Below are 20,177 nucleotides of genomic sequence, written 5' to 3'. Positions count from 1 at the left end.
CACCCTATCCTCTATCAATGATTTAATTCTTCAGTGTCACTGTTTTTCTATAAGTTTTTGTCCTAGACATCTTAATAGGATTTGCTCATTCCCTCGCTAAAAATGCGAATGTATAAGTAAGTCCTCGCCTACTGTCAAAAAAAAAAAAATCATGGGAAAAAAACACCTCTTAAGGCAACCAAAAACGTTTTTATCATTTCATGTAAATTGCATATGGCAATTGAAATCCGGTGAGTTGTAAACCACCACAGGAGTTCAATTCCGATATGAACCAAACAAGCACTTAGGGTGGGTATCGTCTTAACATAGAACGATGTGAACCAATAATTTGTGTATTTTATAGAAGCAAAAGTATATCATTAAAACTTTTATATCACTAAAATTTAGGAGAGACGGTCTTTCAATAAGTTATTGAGAGACCCGTCTTCCGTACCCTTTTATTTGTATTTCGTGACCTTTTTTAATTGTTGATCGTAACATAATAATTTCGTATCTATTTCCATAATAAATGTACTCAATTTATCTTTAGTCTTAATTTGTACCTGTTTTATTACCTTTAATACCACTTTTTCTTAAAATTGTAAAATAGTCTGATGTTATTTAGAAATTGCTTCATTTGCTTTGCACAAGGATGATGTTAGTGAGAGGCAAGTCTCACCATCTCAATGTTGAATTTTAACCCAAAAAACACGCTCAAGAGGAATTAAGTGTTTCTAGAAAGTCCCAAAAAATGAAATAAGGAGCGTATTCCTGATACAATGGGTGAAAATTTGATAGTTACTCTCAGACAAAGAGCAAAATAAATACTCTACCTTTTACTACTATACGGATTACATTTGTACATTCGACATGGTTTTTGATTGTCGAGGTCACCGCAGATCAGTGAAGATGTATTCAAGATAAAGAAGATAAATAAATAACGATCATGATGCAAAATTCCACAAAATGGCACATTTCTTCTTCACTGGACCAAAATCTTGAACATGCATCTGTGTAACTGTATTATAGTAACATGAATCCTATAATCGTAACAAAGCATACAAAAAAAGAAATCACCACATTTTGACCGAAACTCAATACAAGACTCAACAGCAACGTAAAGCTCACTTTACAGCAGCTTGCTTTCCTTGTATAACCATATCATCGGCAGAGTAATAATCAGCGATTAACCGATACATATATGATGGATTATGACCCCCTCTGCAAATGAAACAGGATGCAGTTAGAGAAATCTTCTACTCAAATAAAAAGGCTAACGGCAAAAAAATTCAGAAAAATAAACTCAATCAGTCGAACTATTACGAGTATGTGACCTAATTTGACAAGCGTCACTTTAAACATATTATGGTTAAACACCCAAATTGGCCTTTGAATTCGAATCTAAGGAATTTTGTTGAATACAGAAGAGTGTTATAAGAATGATTCAATGATTTAGTGAAAGGTTATAAACCAGAGCAGAGAGTTATTCATCAATAGTGCATCCTCCAAATAACGAGTTTAGTAGAAAAGGGTGATGCTACACGGGTCCTTCCCTTTATTCAAAAAGCAACTAACGAGACATTTATTCCATTAGTGAGGATCATTATCTGTCCACACCCTACACGGTGCTTCCCTTTATTCAAAAAGTAAATTTCAAATTCAGCATATTCAACATAACCAAAGTTGACTGTGTTAACGTTCATCCTAAGAAAGGCCAGGCTCCACCAAAAACAAACAACCTCACCTATCGGACGAAAAAAACAAATAGCCAATGCAGAAATTTGAAGGGCATATCACATAATTTTGACAACAAAAAGTTAATTGAATCCAGTAAAGAACTTACGTGTCGGTGATAAATAGACTGACAAGTTTTGGAGGCACATAATCAAATGTAGGGTTGACAACATGAAGGAGCGGTTCACCATTGCCACTTCCAAAATCCAAACAATCTGAGAACTCTCCGAAATCCAGTAAATCAGATGGGGACTTCAGCTCGTTAAGCAAGACCTCTGGGTTGTGCGGATACAAGGGGCAAAGCTGCCACAGGTTACAAATCGCACAACTAGGTGAGTAAGATAAGTTGCATGAGTAGTTCGTACAAGTAAAAGAGAAATACGAGTACTATTTAAGCTCTAGAATGTACTCCCTCCATTTTAATCAACTAGACAATGGCGACCAGTCAAGAGCTTTCATGCGACAGGTCAAGGGAAACGGTTGTCAGACAATCACCTTGTCGGCATTTTTTGCCACATTGAAGAACGCCACTTGGCGCATTTACATTGGATGCAGCGATGTTTTGGAAAAACGAAGAAGAAATTGATACTTTGTTAACTGATTTGAGTTGGACACAGTATTTTTATAGGTGATGAATTGCAATATTTAAAATTTTTGACCCATTCTCCGGAATAAAAATGATAAAAAAAATAATTTTATACAAAATATTTTTAAAAAAGTTGTCACAAAAATACCTATTGCATTCTTAAATACGGAGTATTATTTATCTCAATTATCATAAGAAAAAAAATTATTTTATAGAAAAATGATATATGATGGTAAAGTAAAAAAGGAGAGATGTTGAAGTAGAAGTAGGAGAGAAATAGAGAGGGAGATAAACTAGGCCATCCATATCCTTAGAGTAAAGACCTAAATTATTACCCAATTTGAAAGCAGTAAAATAAAGTTTTCAGAGCTAAGAAAGGTATAACAGCACATTTTAAATGAATAATAATGAAGACATAGAACACAGATTAATCACCTTATGACTTCCAGCAACTACCACAAATGGGACAGCGTGTCTCTGAGCAGCTAGTGCAACCATATTCAGGCCAACAGGGGCTATCAGTCCACCATTAGCCATGACAGCATGGGCACCAACAATGACCTTCACATATATATCTTACACTTAAGTAGCAACTTTCAAGAAAAGTGCAAAATCTAATCAAAGAACAGGGTGGTCGTGTAAATACCATGTTTACTCGAGAAATCATTGCAAAAACAGCAGAATCAGTTATTACAGTGGTCTGCAATCCTCTGGCTACTAATTCTTTGGCAAGAACATGTCCCTGGTACCTAATACCATGATCACAAAGAGAGCAAGTCAAAACTTCTGACACATGAGCTTATAGCAGTAAAGCAATAGTTTCCCCCATTGTTGACAATACAAACAAGAATACATCCACATCAAGAGTAATGTGTAATGTTGCTTTTGATAAAACCAGGAAGGAAAAACTTCTGAAGATCGTTACATTAGAACAGTCAACACCAAGCATGCCAAATAACTTTTGGCTTCAATTCACCTGAGAGCTCTAATTTTCTAAATAATCATTCTTTCGCAGTCTTTGACAAAACTACCGTAAAGGCGTCACATTAGATATGGAACTAAACTTTTTACGACCAGGGTTATTTGAAAATGAACAATATCCCAGTAAGTTCCTTTCGTTTCTTTTTCCGTCTTTTTTTCTTGACAACCAATCTTGTTTTAGCATTCAGATACTAAATATTTTAGCTCCATAAAAGAAGTAATCACAAATACCTTGGAGCACCTTCAGCAACAAAAACCCGGAACGAACGTTTTTTCTCCTTTGCTGCACATAGAAACTCCATCACTGTTCTTGAACGGCCTAAAGTTAATATCACCTCACTGTAACCACATTTGGAACGATTGAATGAGGAGATAGCCCAAGCCTAAAGTTCAAAGGATAGTATCACATATTATATTTTCAAAGAGTGACACATTTTATTTTCAAATAAACTGGATCCTTGTTGTTACACAGGTAGGATAACAATGGAGGAACAAGAACTCATTATGTGGGCCATGAGTATAACTTAAATTCTATGGGCAAAAGGAATATTTTAAACACAAGCTTGTGTTAACTTTAAAAAAGGGGTAATCCCATTGAATAGGAAGGAGTAAAAATTGACTCCTATGAAAAACTCTCATTTGTTTACATAAAATAGTTAGCCAAAATAATGGTTATGGCATCACCATGCATGATTTACTACGACAAATAATACCCTTAGACCATCCCCAAGCAGTGGTCGCGCTAACTAGGTCACGACCCGATTTTACTCTTAATCACATCTTATTAACCTTGACCCAATTTCACCCTCCCAAGCAGAAAGTCGCGACCTAGGTCACCAACTCAATCATTTCTCTCATTCTCTACCCTACCAAAACTTCTCTCTTACTTTTTAAATTTACCATTAAATTACAAACAACTTAATCTTATAAATATTTTCATTATAAAATAATTATTATATGAAAATGTAACCGTATATTTTACGGTTATATTTGAATTATTAATCAAAAAAAAAAAAAAAAAAAACAAAGAAAATACGTGGCTCAAGCAATACCCAAATAATTCACCATTCATTATCAAACAAACCAAATTCCAACCCCCAAATCACCATATTTCCCCAGTAACATATCCCCTTCCCAAATACTTTTAATTCTCAAACAAATGCTATTCCATCCCCTTCTAATTTCCAATTTCATTCAAACCCTTTCCTTTTTAATTTCCCATTTCCCAGATCATTTACCCCTTCCAATTTCTTTGCTGATCAATTATCTTCTTCCCCAGACAATTAACCCCAAACCAAAAATTATTGCTAGCAGCAACACCGCTGTCACCGTCTTCACCATCATCAGGTAATATTCCATTTTATATCGTTCATAACCGTCAACATTACCAACGTCTTTTTTTTCCAATCTGAATTTTCTGTTGTTGATAAAATGGAGTATACAAATATAGAAAAATTAAAGTGGGTCAAAAATTATCAAAATTGAGTTCATTTGATAGATAATCAAAAGATCTAGTCGTTTTTTGTATGCTCATAATTTATTTTAGTTTGATTTAATCTGTATTCTCCATTTAAGTTCTTTATTAAGTAGAGTTTCATACTTCTGACGTTTGACAGATTGTGCAGAGGAGAAAAAAAGGAAGAAGGCTTTGGCTTGTCCTTTTATTTTTATGTAACCAATTGGAATAGGACACCTATCAGGTCATGGAAGAGGTCAAGAATATCATTTGAAGGTCACAGATTGACCTTTTGTAGAAGGAGGTCACCTTAATTCTCTCCCTAATTAAGGATTAATGCGACCCAACAAGGTCACGACCTCCCTCGTGACCTTGCTTGGGAATGGTCTTACAGACACAAAATTAATGTCCTTTTCAGGTTTAAATACTAATCAAACTATTACGAAAGTACAAGAATTATTCAACTATGATTGTCCGCACATGATTTGGTTATTACACTTCACTCGTATGTTAATGTTTATGTCCGAAAGTTTGATAAATTTTCATACAAATATGAATAATATCGTGACATTGTGGACATTAATATCACTGTCATCAAAATCACCTACATATATAGCATACAATCCACCTCTAGAAAACATTATTTTGAGGATCTGTCTTTTGAGGAAGCATGAAAATGACAAGTAGAGACATTATACAACATAAAAAAGAAGTAAATTTCGTGAATCCGTTCAGGAATGACTGAATGAGAGCATAGCAGACAAAATACAACAATGAAAAATTGAAAAAGCTGTATTTAAGTAGAAATAGAAGAATGTACTTTTGATGAATGTGCTCGACTGCCTGCTCGGCAATCTGTTCATGGCAAGAATTGATATCTTGAATGAGCTCATTAACAGCTTCAATGACATCGTGCTTTAGTTTCCGGCTCCTCAAACCCTTGTCAGCAGCTGCGGACGAAAAATAGTCAGCTACAGAAAACATACACAAGGCTAGATTATCCGGATTAACCGCATGTAATCTATCCTGAATCAAGGTCTTGCTATCTTAAGCTCCCAACTTTTACTTTAAACCATATTGACAGTGTTCAAATAACACAACATTCAAATTCATTTGATATTTTGATCCTTCAAACGACCAATTTTGGATTCCCACATCCTTTCTTTTAATATAAAATAGTCCTGAAGAGATAGCAAAAAGGGTGCGCTCATAGGAAGGGAAGAAACCCATTAACCCCGACTCCAGAGTCTTCAATTGTACAGTAACATTAAAACAATTATAACCACATACTATTGAAGAAAATCTCTAACTACAAAATGCATTATGTTTCCTTCTGGGTATGGTTCACCATCTATAAACCTGAAAAACAATAAGGAGAACACCACTTCATTTTCCTTATTCACTCCCATCTAAAGATTCAATTGTCAGGTGACCAAGGGATAATTTTCTAAACCACCGTGTACTCCAAAGTAGTTATTTCTCTTTTTCTGAATAAGCAAATAAATAAAACAAATTACCATCTCCTAGGTTCATAACATGGAGAATAGAATATAGGGTGGTTAGCTTCAATCAATCCACAAGCCGCAATATAGAGCAACTTCCTATTGAAGGATTAACAAGATGGTGGAGAGGGCATCAAGAAATCCAGCAACTGGAGTAATGGCGGAAAAAATGAAAAGATTCACATAGAGGCCAAAATTTGAGTAAGAGTAAAGCATGTCACAAAGTTAGTCTCAGAAAAATTGTCGGCCCACAAGAAAAGCATACTAGCAATTGTTGACCCCGGCTACTTCCAAGATTAAATGAACTTCAATAACCAAGATATCTGACAGATCAAAAGCAGCAGTACATGCAACTGCATACGGTACATAAAACTTTTACAACTATATATATTTAACACTAATAATAAAATATGTATAACGAAGCTTCTCTATGCTAACACAGTAACACCATAACTTACATCTGCTTTTTCCTTCTGAATCGCCCCCAGACGAGGAAGTATGATGAACGGCAGCATTATCAGGCAACTCCTCAAGAAGAGTCTGCAAAGACGGTGGGCGTAAAGTGCTTCTGGATGCAGCAGCAACCACAGCTGCTGACAAGACGGGACGACCACTTTCATTTTCATCTTCATCATCGTCACTTCCAGCTGATATATTTACGTCTCCTATAGCTGCAGTAGTGAGGGATAGATCCTCCTCTCTGATTATATGCAGCACGCGCCTCACAATGTTACCAACAGCAAGCTCTGCAGTAAACAACAGAAGTCAACAAAGGCTGCCACAGTGTCCCAATTACATCAGAATCTGCAACACTTAAATTGTTAATTAAATTTTCTATTAGAAGGTCAAGAATTTTAGAATTTCACGATTCTTCATATTGATCATTCGAGGAACAGAAAAATATAAAATTTTGAAGTGTCTGGATTTATGCCTACAGGACTAGCCTTAACTTGCATCTCTAGATTTAAGGTCATCATGGTTTTTCTATGTATCTAGTACAAATTCAGAAGTGCAGCATCAAACTTTACGATATTACTCTATCAAGAAGGATTCCCAGATAACCAACAGCATTGGGCATCAGCACATGGTGAAAGTCATCTGCATTATTCACACTAACCTAAGTTGTAGGACTAAAACCATCCATTAAGAGGCCACCAAAGACTGTCCTTATTGTATAACAGTACTAAGGTTAAATTCAGTTAAGTGTAATTCAATTGTAATGAGACCCTCTTCAGCGAAGATAAAATGGGAATGTAGGAGTAAGAGGAAAAACAAGCAGATGAATGTAATTTGAATAAATCGTTTGATGAAACGTAATTTGTTCGATCTGAACCTATGTAAACGCCATTACATAACTAAATGTATGGTTTAAACTCCCCTATACCACTTTTCTCTGACTACTTTATTTCTCACCATCTCTCCTAAGTCCAATTTAAGATTCCTTACACTGCACTGCAACCACCGCATTCACCCATGCACAAGAATACTACATAATATTATATTCTAAAACAATAAAATGCTACATAACTTTGCTACTATTTTAAAGCACTTATTTTAATAATAATTTATTGTATGTGGGAATAGCGGTACTCATAATCAGTACCACTCAATGGCACATTAATCCTTTGTTTGGATAGACTAGAGAGGGAAGAGGATGAGAGGGATTAAGAGGAAGACAATTTCCCTAGTTTGGTTAGCAAATTTGAGTTTTTGGAGGGGAGGGAAAATGGATCACTCCAATAATTTCCCCTCCAACAAAGGAAAAATTTGGAGGGAAAACTCTTCACTATCCATTCCACCTCCCCTTTCCTTTCCTCCTTCCCCTCCCCGCCCTTTCTCGCCTATTTTAATATCCAAACAAGGCCTAAAATTTTGCCATTCAAATTGTATGTAATGCCAATGTTTAGTTAGAAATAAAAGAGAGGCATACCGACAGGGTTTGCAGCAATTAGCTGCTCTCCAACAGCCTTAACAGCATCAATAAGGGCACCAGCCTGATTAGTGTAAGGAATCCTCTGCTGAGATATTACCGAGCGAAGCAACTCCGCGGTGTGCCTCGCTGTCGCTTGTGACCCCTCAATTTTACTAAAACCCCAAAACAAAAAACAAGCAACAACAAAAACAACAACAACAACATTAGAGCCTTAATCCCAAAATGATTTGGGGTCGGCTGACATGAATCATCCTTTCGAACCGTCCATGGGTGAACGCACGCCTCAAAATGCGAATAAAAAAAGGGAAAATGAAAAACAAGCAACAGATCAAAAAACAAACTCGTTCATCATGCCTAGAACTTCCTACAATTTTCTTTAAACAAATCAGTAAGCCTAACTAGAACACTCACCGTTTCTTAAGTTTGTTAACAACATCATTGACAAGAACCTGGACATCTGGCATTTTATCCTTTCTTTCCCTAGAACCACCTGGAAATTGGCAATATCATAAGCTAAATTTCCAGATTCAGGAATTGCCGTGTCACATAACAAGCTCGATTATTCAATCAATCAAATCACATAACAATATAGCTATGGCATCACAAACCATTATAATTGCTCATAACAATGATTATACTCATAAAAATTGAGTAGTTAGAATAAACAATTGAGAAATTGAAATTTACAATTAAACAATTGTGGGCTGCTAATTTGCTAGGAACGACTGAAAATCGCAGAAGTTGAATATTAATCACCGTAAGATAAAATCAATTGCAAAATTTGTGAACTAGGGTTTGTAAAATTGGGGATTAAATTTAAGCAACACAATTATTTATCTTTGATTAAAATACTCGTCAATAAAACTATAAAAGATAAACAAATGATCTAGACGGTAAAAGTAAACTGGCAAATATTATACCTGAGAGCGAGAGTATGAACAAGGAAACTGAAAGAGGGAACACAATTCAATTCACTGGTTGTCGACTGGAGAAGCACTGTTTTTGGTACCCAACTACGGATGTTTTGCGTTTTGCCTACGTCTACTTTTTATTGAGGCATGTTCAGGGGTAGGGATGAACAACGGGTCTAAGATCGGACCGGATCGAACGAAACGGACAAGATTGAAGATTGAAAAAATAAATTTAGTGGATCTTAAACTTAATTTATTTTCGCAGTACGTTTTTTACTCGTCTCAGTATATTTTATCCAATACTTTCTATTTGATACCCTTTACTTGTTTGACTAAGAAAATGCACATAATCAATTTCTCCCGATTCTTCCTTATCCAACTTCTCAAATAAATCAATTTATTTAATAATGAATAAAAATTTGTACATAAAAACATATTTAATCTATCTATTAATTGTAATTCATTGAACAGGTTGTTTTTCTCCCCATAATTTCAATCAATAATTGATGGTTCGTCAGAGTATTACGCGATTTTCGATTAATTAGGTTTGGTGGTGGTTGGAAGTGATACGCTGGTAGGAGGCCGCAGCAAGGCTGGGATCGCTGTAGGAGCAGTGGGTACGTTGGGGATGGTGAGAGCAAGAGGGAGTTGGGGCTGGCGGATACGGAATGGGTGGTAGCGGTCGGCTTGAGGTGTTCTTCGGAGGAGGCAAGGTCTGGTGAGGGGGGTAGGGGTGGTTGAAAGGTAGGAGGCAGTGGCGGTAAGCCGGTAATGTGTAGTACGTGAGTTTGGGATTTCTTTTTCAAAAGTTTTTCTCTTGAATGCAGTACAAGATAGATGCTAAATAACAAGGGTAAAATTTCAAATGTGTACTATAATGAGTAATATGTGTACTACGAAAATCATATCCATCTTAAATTGGATCTAAAAGTTTCGGTCGTTAATCGGGCCAAACTCTAATTTTTTTGGCCCGGTCCAGTCTTTGACCAAAATAGACTTAAAAATAGTATTTATCGCTATTTACTGTATTAGTGTGTAACCCGTTTAAAAATGCAAGAGTATAATATACATTTATAAATAACATTATATTTATATAATCACCAACTAGTATAGAGCCCGTGCGAATGCACGGTATTTTAAATTGTCATGTGTAGAGAACTTAATAATTAGAGCTAATAATAATAATACAATGAACTTTGAATTTTATTTTTAATTATCTACAACTGTCAATGTGTAAAAATACTAAGAATTAAAATAGAATGAATTTTACATTGTTACTCGGAATAAGTTTATGATTTAAAAAATAAGAATGTTAGTTTAATTACAAAAACTTATGCTTATTTTTATGTTTGAAGCATATAACTATTTTTGTAATTTTTGTTACAATATACGGAGTAACAATTTAAACGGATAAAAAATTTAAAGAATATAAAAGTGAAAAGCGCACACTAATTTTAATAATATGAGTAAAATTTGCACACGTTTTAAATATAAAATTTACGACATTTAAGATACATATATTGGACCAATGAGATTATAATGAATAAAATACATTTGACCCAACTATAAAAGCTGCGGTGTTTGGTAAGATACTATGACTCAAAAAAGCCATATATTAGGTCCAATATATATCTAGATAAAGTTAGGCCCAATTTCTAGTTAAAAGCATTTAGGCGGGAAAATTTTCAGTTTTCTTATTCTTTTAATATAAGGGGGATAATATAAGGGGGATTCTCATTGAAGACGGATACTTTTCGGCACAAGCTGAAGACGGGCTAAATGTCGTCATTTTAACGACAAAATATGACTATTTTAATAACAAATTATTATAGCTTAAGAAATTATTCTGGTAACTTAGGTAAAATGGTTATATTTTCGTCTTAAATGGGTCACATTTTACCCCGTCTTCAACTTCTGACGAAATGTACCCGTCACAAACAAGACGCTTTGTTATATAATATATCTTAAATAAGATATTTATTATTATGTATTGTATATAAATATTAGTTTACGCTATTATTTTCTGGAGAAATTTTTAATTCAACCAATAAACAAATAATTAGAACAAATGAAGTATATTATACAACCAACAGAAATCTTAACCTCAACGTCAATAAGTCTTGCAACATAAATTCGTGTTATTGAACTACTTGGAAATTATTTTTATGAATTGGAATGGAAATAGTAAATTATTAACGAAAAAATGGAATGACACGAAGTCGTTCAGCTTTTTCAACCGTGAATCCAAATTTCTCCTCCATGTTCATATTTTCGGGTGTGATACCATTTTCAAGTATCCAATCAAACTCATGAATGAGTGAAGCAATCATAAGAGGAATTATCCGATTGGCCAATGGCATACCCGGACAAATTCGACGTCCGACACCAAATGGAATCAACTCAAAATTATGACCCTTGACATCGATCTTGGATCCTAAAAATCGTTCGGGCTCAAATTTCTCAGGATTATCCCAAGTCTTAGGGTCTCTTCCAACGGCCCATACGTTAAGTAACACCATTGAGTTTGCAGGGATTGTGTACCCAAACATGTTTACGTTTGATTCGACTTTCCTCACTGGGATCGGAACTGGAGGGTGTAATCGAAAGGTTTCCTTAATGATTGCTTCCAAATATGGAAGCATAGTGATATGACATTCTTGAACCGAATTTCCTTTTCCAATCGTTTCTTCAAGCTCTGCTTGTAAGTTTTTGAGTTTGCTAGGATTTTGAATTAGTTCTACCATTGCCCACTCAAAGGAGCTTGATGTTGTATCTGTTCCTGCAACAATTAATTCCTGAACGAAGAAAAAACAATTTACAAATAAGTCCCTAAATTACCCAATAAATAAGATTTAGGAGCATTTATCTCTAATATGCATGTATTTAGGAGATAAATGGGTTTGTTACAATATGCCTAAATGGCTAACCTTGTTAAGTCCCTCTCTATACACTAAAGCAGGCTATCAGCACGGGCTGACCCGGCCCGACCCGGTTTGACCCGTTATTTTATGCAACTTGGCCTGACCCGGTCCGGCCTTAACCCGCCATTAACCCTTGGCTGGCTCGGGTCCTGAAATTCCAGTCTGGCCCGGCGTTGGCCCGCCATTTTAGCAAAAATAAAAAATAAAAAAATAAAATGGTAAGGCCCGCCAGCCTGGTCCGCCCTGAGTCCTCGCTCGGGCAAGCATATCCCAGCCCGCCCCGCCCCGGTCAAGCCCGCCCTTTCCCCTGGCCAGCCAGGCTCGGTCCTAGCCCGGCCCGAGTACAAGTCTACTATACACCATATGTCCTGGTTTAGGGGTTTTGGGCATGCCCCCAAAACTTACGATATACCTGGCCTCGTGGTTATAGTTTTGGAAAATAAGGTGCTGAAATTGTAAGTTCGACTCTGCTTAACTGCATAGTTGGCCAAGTTGGGTGACTGTAAAGTCGCACTAAGTGACACTTTATGACAAACCACTTAGTGAGCGAGTAACAGGGGCGTCGATTAGCATGTTCAAAGTGTTCTAAGAATCGAGGCCCAAAACTCTATTTAGGCACATAATATCACTACACGGCTGTAATAAACTATCATTAAATTGCTTTGGTCTAGTGGTGTGAGCTTGCTTTCTTAAGGTAATGTTCCTACTCTTGGTGCGAGTTTGATTCCTTCCGGAAGCATAATCACATTTTTTTGGTTCATTTCTGTTTTGTCTTAATCAGCCGTAAATTAGCTTTTGTGTTTAAAGAAAACGTTATGGTTTATTATGCCAAAAAAATTGATTTTTTTATTCTCTGAGAACTCTCTAATTAACGTTTTGAATCGGGACTTTCAAATTCATTTGACGGCCCTTACTGAGCAACTTGTTTTCAAAGCACTTTTTATAATAAACCCAAACCTAGGCTCTATTTGGCAGAGCATTTCAGATACCTTATTTGGTCAAAGTAGCTTATTTGACCAAAAATTCAGGTAGCTTATATTTTTGTAAATGTTTGACAAGTAGCTTATTTGTCCAAAAAAGCTAGCTGAAATGAAATGTTACCTAAAGTAGCATTTGGGATTTCAGGTACCTGATTCTAATTTATATTCCCTTTTTGCCCCTTCAATCTATAATACTCCGTATTAAATAGTTATTATATCTTTTTTCGTCATTTCATCCAAATAAGCTACATTTTCAGTTAATTTGCCAAATACTTTTTTTCATATAATCAGTTATCTTATCAGTTCTTAATTTTCAGCTACCTTATCAGCCACCTTTTCAGGTTTCAGTTAGCTTTTTAGTTTTCAGGTTTCAGCTACCTTTTCGGTTAGTTTTACCAAACAGAGCCCTAGCCACCGGTCCCATTTTTTATTAATTTCTTTAGTTTTAAGCATTATTTTTGAAAAAAAAAAAAATCCTTCAAACATGATACTCCAATTTTACAGTAACTACAGGGGAAGCCGGAAGGTAATGACTTACTAAGAAGAGGCGAGGAATAGCAGTTGCCTCAATATACTCAGCTTCCTCTGGTTTCATGTCAAACAAAGTATCCAGTACGTCGTCCCGTCGTACATAATTCGGCAAGCACCGATTCCTCAATCGCTCTTCAATAATCACATTAAACACATCAAATATCTTCTGTGCCGAAACACCCATACGCTGTCTAATTCCCTGGACATCCATCTTTTTCATAATCGGGAAAAAGTCCGAAACATTAGGTCTTCCCATTTCTTTAATTATATCTCGAAACGTCTTTCGAAATGAACTAGACACTTCCGACGTAGGATCACCTAAATCCAATGAACATAAAGTCGTCGACAGAACATTCAATACAACATTAAAACCCGCTTGCCCAATATCTACCACCATTCCCGTGTTTGCGCAATTTTGAACGTATGATAAAAGGTCTTTCACCTTATTCTCTCGAATAACTCGGCTAGCGTCAAGTTTTCGGGCAGAAAATATATGGGAATTTGATATTTTTCGTAGATTTTTCCATTTCGGAGTTGGAGGAGGAAATATGAGAGAGTTTTCAGGGTGGTTGAGAGCATGAATAGCGTCAGGGACAGTCCTACCGGAAAAAGTAAGGTCATGTTTTCGTACGACTTCTTGGACAACAGCGGCCGAAGAAAAAACGACAGTTCGTTGTTGTCCAAGTCTAAGAAACATGATAGGCCCATGAATCTTAGCAAGCTCAATTAAGGAAGTATGTAGTGAATGACCAACACTAAACAGGTTTCCGAAAATGGGAAGGGTTGGTGAAGGGCTTGGTGGTAGTTTTATTGTTTTTGATTTTTTTGTGGTTAGAAAATGGATTGGTAATGCTATAATGCAGAGAAATAATACGATGCGGAGATAATTTGAATAATAGCATTCCTCCATAATGGTATTGGTGGTGTATGATTTTGTGTTTATGCTTCGTTGCTAATTAAGCATTTTATAATGGTGTCTATAATGTGAATGAAACAGAGGTGGTCGAGATGATGTTGAATGTCCAGTACCCAACACATAATTTAAATTCCACGAGATAATGTTTTTTTTTATAAACTAAAGCATTATTGTCAATTTGCCATGCACAAAATCTTGTTGAAAATGAAAATATCCGGTTTAAGGTAAAGGAAAAGTACACATTCATATTTACAACAATTATAAATAAGAATAATTTATAGGGATATTGTATCCTCGAGTTTATCGGTTTTCTATATTGATCCCTACATTTTGAAAATTATATTGCATACCCCTAAATTATATGCATTCGTCTATAAATCTTGCAACATAAATTCGTGTTATTGACATGGAAATTATTTTTATGAATGGAATGGAAATAGTAAATTATTAACGAAAAAATGGAACAACACGAAGTCGTTGAGCTTTCTCAACCGTGAATCCAAATTTTTCCTCCATGTTCATATTTCCGGGTGTGATACCATTTTCAAGTATCCAATCAAACTCATGAACGAGTGAAGCAATCATAAGAGGAATTATTCGATTGGCCAATGGCATACCCGGACAAATTCGACGTCCGACACCAAATGGAATCAACTCAAAATTATGACCCTTGACGTCGATCTTGGATCCTAAAAATCGTTCGGGCTCAAATTTCTCAGAGTTATCCCAAGTCTTAGGGTCTCTTCCAACGGCCCATACGTTAAGTAACACCATTGAGTTTGCAGGGATTGTGTACCCAAACATGTTTACGTTTGATTCGACTTTCCTAACTGGGATCGGAACTGGAGGGTGTAATCGAAAGGTTTCCTTGATAATTGCTTGCAAATATGGAAGCATAGTGATATGGCATTCTTGAACCGAATTTCCTTTTCCAATTGTTTCTTCAAGCTCTGCTTGTAAGTTTTTGAGTTTGCTAGGATTTTGAATTAGTTCTGCCATTGCCCACTCAAAGGAGCTTGATGTTGTATCTGTTCCTGCAACAATTAATTCCTGAACGAAGAAAGAACCATTTACAAATAAGTCACTAAATTACCCAATAAATAAGATTTAGGAGTATTTATCTCTAATATGCATGTATTTAGGAGATAAATGGGTTTGTTACAATATGCCTAAATGGCTGACCTTGTTAAGTCCCTCTCTATACACCATGTGTCCTGGTTTAAGGGTTTTGGCAATGCTCCCAAAACTTACGATTAGGGGAGTTAATGAGACGAGACAGCTCGCGAGCAACTCGAGATCGGCTCGGTCAAAGCTCTACTCGTGCGAGATCGGCTCGAGCTCGGGCTCAGCTCGACAGCTTAACGAGTCAAGCCGAGCAAACGCTGGCTCGGCTCGAAAAGCTCGTGTAGCAGCTCGAACTTGTGATTAATATAAGATATTACTCATATTTTATACAAATATTTTATCATGATTATATTTTGTATCACGTATATCAAATGTCTCACCGATTTGCCAAATATTTTACATTTAATCTTCGAGTCTTGTTATTGAAAATATATGAAGAAAAAAAATTCAAAAAAATTAGCCATTATATATAGGCTCGATTTGAGCTCGAGTTTGGCTCGAGCTCGCGTTAAAGCTCACAAACTTAATAGCGAGCACATTTTTTACAAGCTCGGGTAAGCTTGAGATCGGCTCGAGATCGAGTTTTGGTTCTTGAGCACAAGCCGAGCAATGCCAAGCTCGGGCTCGACTCGGCTCGATAGCACCCCTACTTACGATATACTTGCCTCGTGGTTATAGTTTTGGAAAATAAGGTGCTGAAATTGTAAGTTCGGCTCTGCTTAACTGCATAGTTGGGTGACCGTAAAGTCGCACTGAGCGACTTTATGACAACCCCCTTAGTGAGCGAGTAACAGGGGCGTCGACGATTAGCATGTTCAAAGTGTGCTAAGAATCGAGGCCCAAAACTCTATTTAGGCACATAATATCACTACACGGCTGTAATAAACTATCATTAAATTGCTTTGGTTTAGTGGTGTGAGCTTGCTTTCTTAAGGTAATGTTCCTACTCTTGGTGCGAGTTTGATTCCTTCCGGAAGCATAATCACATTATGTTGGTTCATTTCTGTATTGTCTTAATCAACAGTAAATTAGCTTTTGTGTTTTAAAAAAAAATTATGGTTTATTATGCCAAAAAAAATTGATTTTCTTATTGTCTGAGGACTCTCTCTGATTGACGTTTTGAATCGCGTCTCTCAAATTCATTTGACGGCCCTTGCTGAGCAACTTGTTTTCGAAGCACTTTTTATAATAAGGGTTTCTCTAAAATGTGCCATAAGGGCACATGTTAATAACCTTAATATGGTAAGATTGACAATATATTCTCATGAGATATTTAACCATAAACTCATTGTTACCATAATTAGTGAGAATATATTGTTACTCTTACCCCCATATTAAGGTTATTAACATGTGCCTTTACGGGTTACGGCACATTTTAGAAAAACCGTTATAATAAACCCAAACTTAGGTGGACCCATTTTTATTAATTTCTTTAGTTTTAACCATTAATTTTGAAAAAAAAAAATCCTTCAAAACATATCCTCCAATTTTACAGTAACTACAGGGGAAGCCGGAAGGCAGAGACTTACTAAGAAGAGGCGAGGAATAGCAGTTGCCTCAATATACTCACCTTCCTCTGATTTCATGTCTAACAAAGTATCCAGTACGTCGTCGCGTCGTACATAATCCGGCAAGCACCGATTCCTCAATCGCTCTTCAATAATCACATTAAACACATCAAATATCTTCTGTGCCGAAACACCCATACGCTGTCTGATTCCCTGAACATCCATCTTTTTCATAATCGGGAAAAAGTCCGAAACATTAGCCCTTCCCATTTCTTTAATTATTTCTCGAAACGTCTTTCGAAATGAACTAGACACTTCCGATGAAGGATCACCTAAATCCAATGAACATAAAGTCGTCGACAGAACATTCAATACCACATTAAACCCCGCTTGCCCAATATCGACCACCATTCCCGTGTTTGCGCAATTTTGAACGTATAATAAAAGGTCTTTTACCTTATTCTCCCGAATAACTCGACTAGCGTCAAGTTTTCGGGCAGAAAATATATGGGAATTACAAATTTTACGTAGATTTCTCCATTTCGGAGTTGGAGGAGGAAAAATGAGAGAGTTTTCAGGGTTGTTGAGAGCATGAATAGCGTCAGGGACGGTTCTACCGGAAAAAGTAAGATCATGTTTTCGTACGACTTCTTGGATAACCGCGGCCGAAGAAAAAACGACTGTGGGAAGTTGTCCGAGTCTGAGAAACATGATAGGGCCATGAATCTTAGCAAGCTCAATTAAGGAAGTATGTAGTGAATGACCAACACTAAACAGGTTTCCGAATATAGGAAGTGTTGGTGACGGGCTTGGTGGTAGTTTCATTGTTTTTGATTTTTTTCTGGTTAGAAAATGGATTGTTAATCCTATAATGCAGAGAAATAATACGATGTGTAGATAACTTGAATAATAGCATTCCATAATGGTAATGGTGGTGTATGATTTTGTGTTTATGCTTCGTTGTTGCTCATTCCGCCTTTTATAATGGAGCTGGTCTCTTTTAAAACGTTATTTTAATAAAAAGTAAGCAATTAATAATAAAATGTTATAATTAAAGTTGTCACTTTTTAACAAAAAAAAAAAACTTATAGTAGCATTTTATTAGAAAATATTTACATTTTATTATAAATTGATTATATTTGGTCTGTCTTAATTTTAGACATAAATAGCCCGTCTGAAATAAATATTCGCCTTTATAGGGGTTTAGTGGGAATGCAATAGAAGTTGTGGAGATGAGGTTGAATGTCAAGTGCCCAACAAATAATTTAAATTCCACGAGACAATGTTTTTTTTATAAACTAAAGCATTATTACATTCAATTTGCAATACACAAAATCTTGTTGAAAACGAAAATAACCACTTTAAATATGTTAAAAGAGTCTTACGCACCAAAAAAAAAAAAAAAATGTTAAAAGAGACCAAGTAAAATACGCTAACAAAATATTTGTCTTATTCATACAAACGAGATATTATTTGACATGTTTTATTCTTGTTTTAATCTTAAGAAAAATATATACGTCTTAAGAATAAATTGGCTAATCCCGTCACAAGCTGAAAACCTCTCACAAAAAGGGAGAGGGGACAAGGTGAGGCACCCCTCATGTGATTCCCACTCACCTCTCATGTGTATTTTGTGAGAAGAAACGGTATCCATCACAAGCTTGTGACGGATATCGCCGTCTTCAATGAGATTTTGTGATCTTTCTAACATGAGAATTTCTAATTAAAGGATGCATCTAAAACCAAGAGCCTTTATTTGTCATTTTTCCTTTTATATCCTTTTAATTTGGACCAAATCTAAAACCAAGAGCTTTTATTTGTCAATTTTTCTTTTATTTTAAATTAGTAATACCGAGATTTAGTACTATCCGTGATGCCCTTATCGTCATTTTCATGTCTAAGAAACAATCAAACCAACTTTACCATGTTTTTCAGGCTAGGGATTATATTTAGCATGTAATTACATTATATAGCGTTTAGGGTATCGATACCATGAAAACGATTTGTTAGTTTGATAGTAACTTAATAACATTATTCTGTTATATAGCCTTTAATTGTTAGGTTTTTCCATTCACGAGAGTCCGAAATCGAACTCATGACCACTTGTTTAAAAGATGAGAACCCTTCCCATTCACACCAGCTACCTTTCGTTAAATTATACATTGTATAAACCTTAATTTTGCTTCTCATTAATAATTGAAATGTTTATTATATAATACAAACAAGGGTTTTTCCAAGATTGATACTGATGGGGCATATTCTGCACCCGCTAATCGAGTCAACACATTGAGGAAGGTCAAAGATAAAAGACAGCAAGTCAACGTATTAGATTAGATTTGACCCTAACCGATTTGCGACTGTCGGCTCATTACTGGTCTCGGCTAGGCAACCAACAAATGGGAGACATATCCGCGTACTCATATCCAATACCCCTCGGCATGGAGTCAACCAGGCCAGCCGGCCTGTCATGGGTCCCTCGGCCGAGGGTAGGACAGTCTTTTCCACCTGCTCTGCCACTTGGCCACTTGGCCACTACATGACAAAAGGTGAAAGTCTATAAATACTCCACTTCTCTCAACGAGAAAAGGATCCCAAAAATCTATCTCACAAATCACATAATCTGGTATAAACTCCCTTATCTCTCTACAAAATTCGTTGCCAAGTAACACACAACTTAATCCCTTTAAGTTTACTGACTTGAGCGTCGGAGTGAGTACGCTCGGTACCAAGCCGAGCCCTCAGTTTGTTCATTGTTTCAGGAGAGGCCGAAAGGAAGAGTCAAGCAAAGTCATCATTCTACAAAGCTTACGTGGTCATAACACTGCTCCGGAATCATACCCGGAACAATTGGCGTGCTTGTCAGCGCCAGGAATCATACCCGGAACAATGCAACTTCGGTGTCCGGGCAGGTAAGTTCCTCGGCGTGCTTGTCAGCGCCAGGGGAATTGATGCCAATCCAGAGAAAGTCCAAGCAATACTGGACCTACCGGAGCCGAGGAATCGAAAAGAGGTTATGATGTTGACCGGGAGGATGGCGGCTCTCGCCCGTTTTCATCTCCGGTCAGCCGACAAGAGCACCCCATTCTTCAAAGTGTTGAAGGGGAATAAAGACTT

General features: G+C 36.4%; 4 protein-coding genes across 4 annotated transcripts; all 4 read right to left on the bottom strand.

The window, feature by feature from the left end:
* Positions 1–936: 936 nt before the first annotated feature.
* LOC141598841 (uncharacterized) lies at positions 937–9,274 on the bottom strand. The gene is made up of 10 exons (XM_074418651.1): positions 9,092–9,274; positions 8,583–8,661; positions 8,169–8,323; positions 6,697–6,984; positions 5,557–5,686; positions 3,512–3,619; positions 2,946–3,048; positions 2,735–2,860; positions 1,823–2,016; positions 937–1,200 (listed from the first exon to the last, which is right to left on the bottom strand). The coding sequence occupies exons 2-10, from the start codon at positions 8,633–8,635 to the stop codon at positions 1,104–1,106; spliced, it is 1,254 nt and encodes a 417-aa protein (XP_074274752.1). The 5' UTR covers positions 8,636–8,661; positions 9,092–9,274; the 3' UTR covers positions 937–1,103.
* A 2,000-nt stretch (positions 9,275–11,274) lies between these two features.
* Positions 11,275–12,188, bottom strand: LOC141640040 (geraniol 8-hydroxylase-like). The gene is made up of 2 exons (XM_074449018.1): positions 12,108–12,188; positions 11,275–11,877 (listed from the first exon to the last, which is right to left on the bottom strand). Exons 1-2 carry the CDS (start codon positions 12,186–12,188, stop codon positions 11,275–11,277), a joined length of 684 nt encoding a protein of 227 aa, XP_074305119.1.
* A 1,273-nt stretch (positions 12,189–13,461) lies between these two features.
* On the bottom strand, positions 13,462–14,424 carry LOC141639969 (drimenol monooxygenase-like). The gene has a single exon (XM_074448961.1). It carries the CDS (start codon positions 14,422–14,424, stop codon positions 13,462–13,464), a length of 963 nt encoding a protein of 320 aa, XP_074305062.1.
* A 453-nt stretch (positions 14,425–14,877) lies between these two features.
* On the bottom strand, positions 14,878–17,888 carry LOC141639911 (geraniol 8-hydroxylase-like). Its single transcript, XM_074448908.1, has 2 exons — positions 17,049–17,888; positions 14,878–15,480 (listed from the first exon to the last, which is right to left on the bottom strand). The coding sequence occupies exons 1-2, from the start codon at positions 17,886–17,888 to the stop codon at positions 14,878–14,880; spliced, it is 1,443 nt and encodes a 480-aa protein (XP_074305009.1).
* Positions 17,889–20,177: the final 2,289 nt, after the last annotated feature.

This window comes from Silene latifolia, chromosome 1, assembly GCF_048544455.1.
Source record: "Silene latifolia isolate original U9 population chromosome 1, ASM4854445v1, whole genome shotgun sequence".
Taxonomy (NCBI): Eukaryota; Viridiplantae; Streptophyta; class Magnoliopsida; order Caryophyllales; family Caryophyllaceae; genus Silene; species Silene latifolia.
Note: the sequence above shows the minus strand (reverse complement) of the source record. Positions and strands in the feature narration are given on the sequence as shown.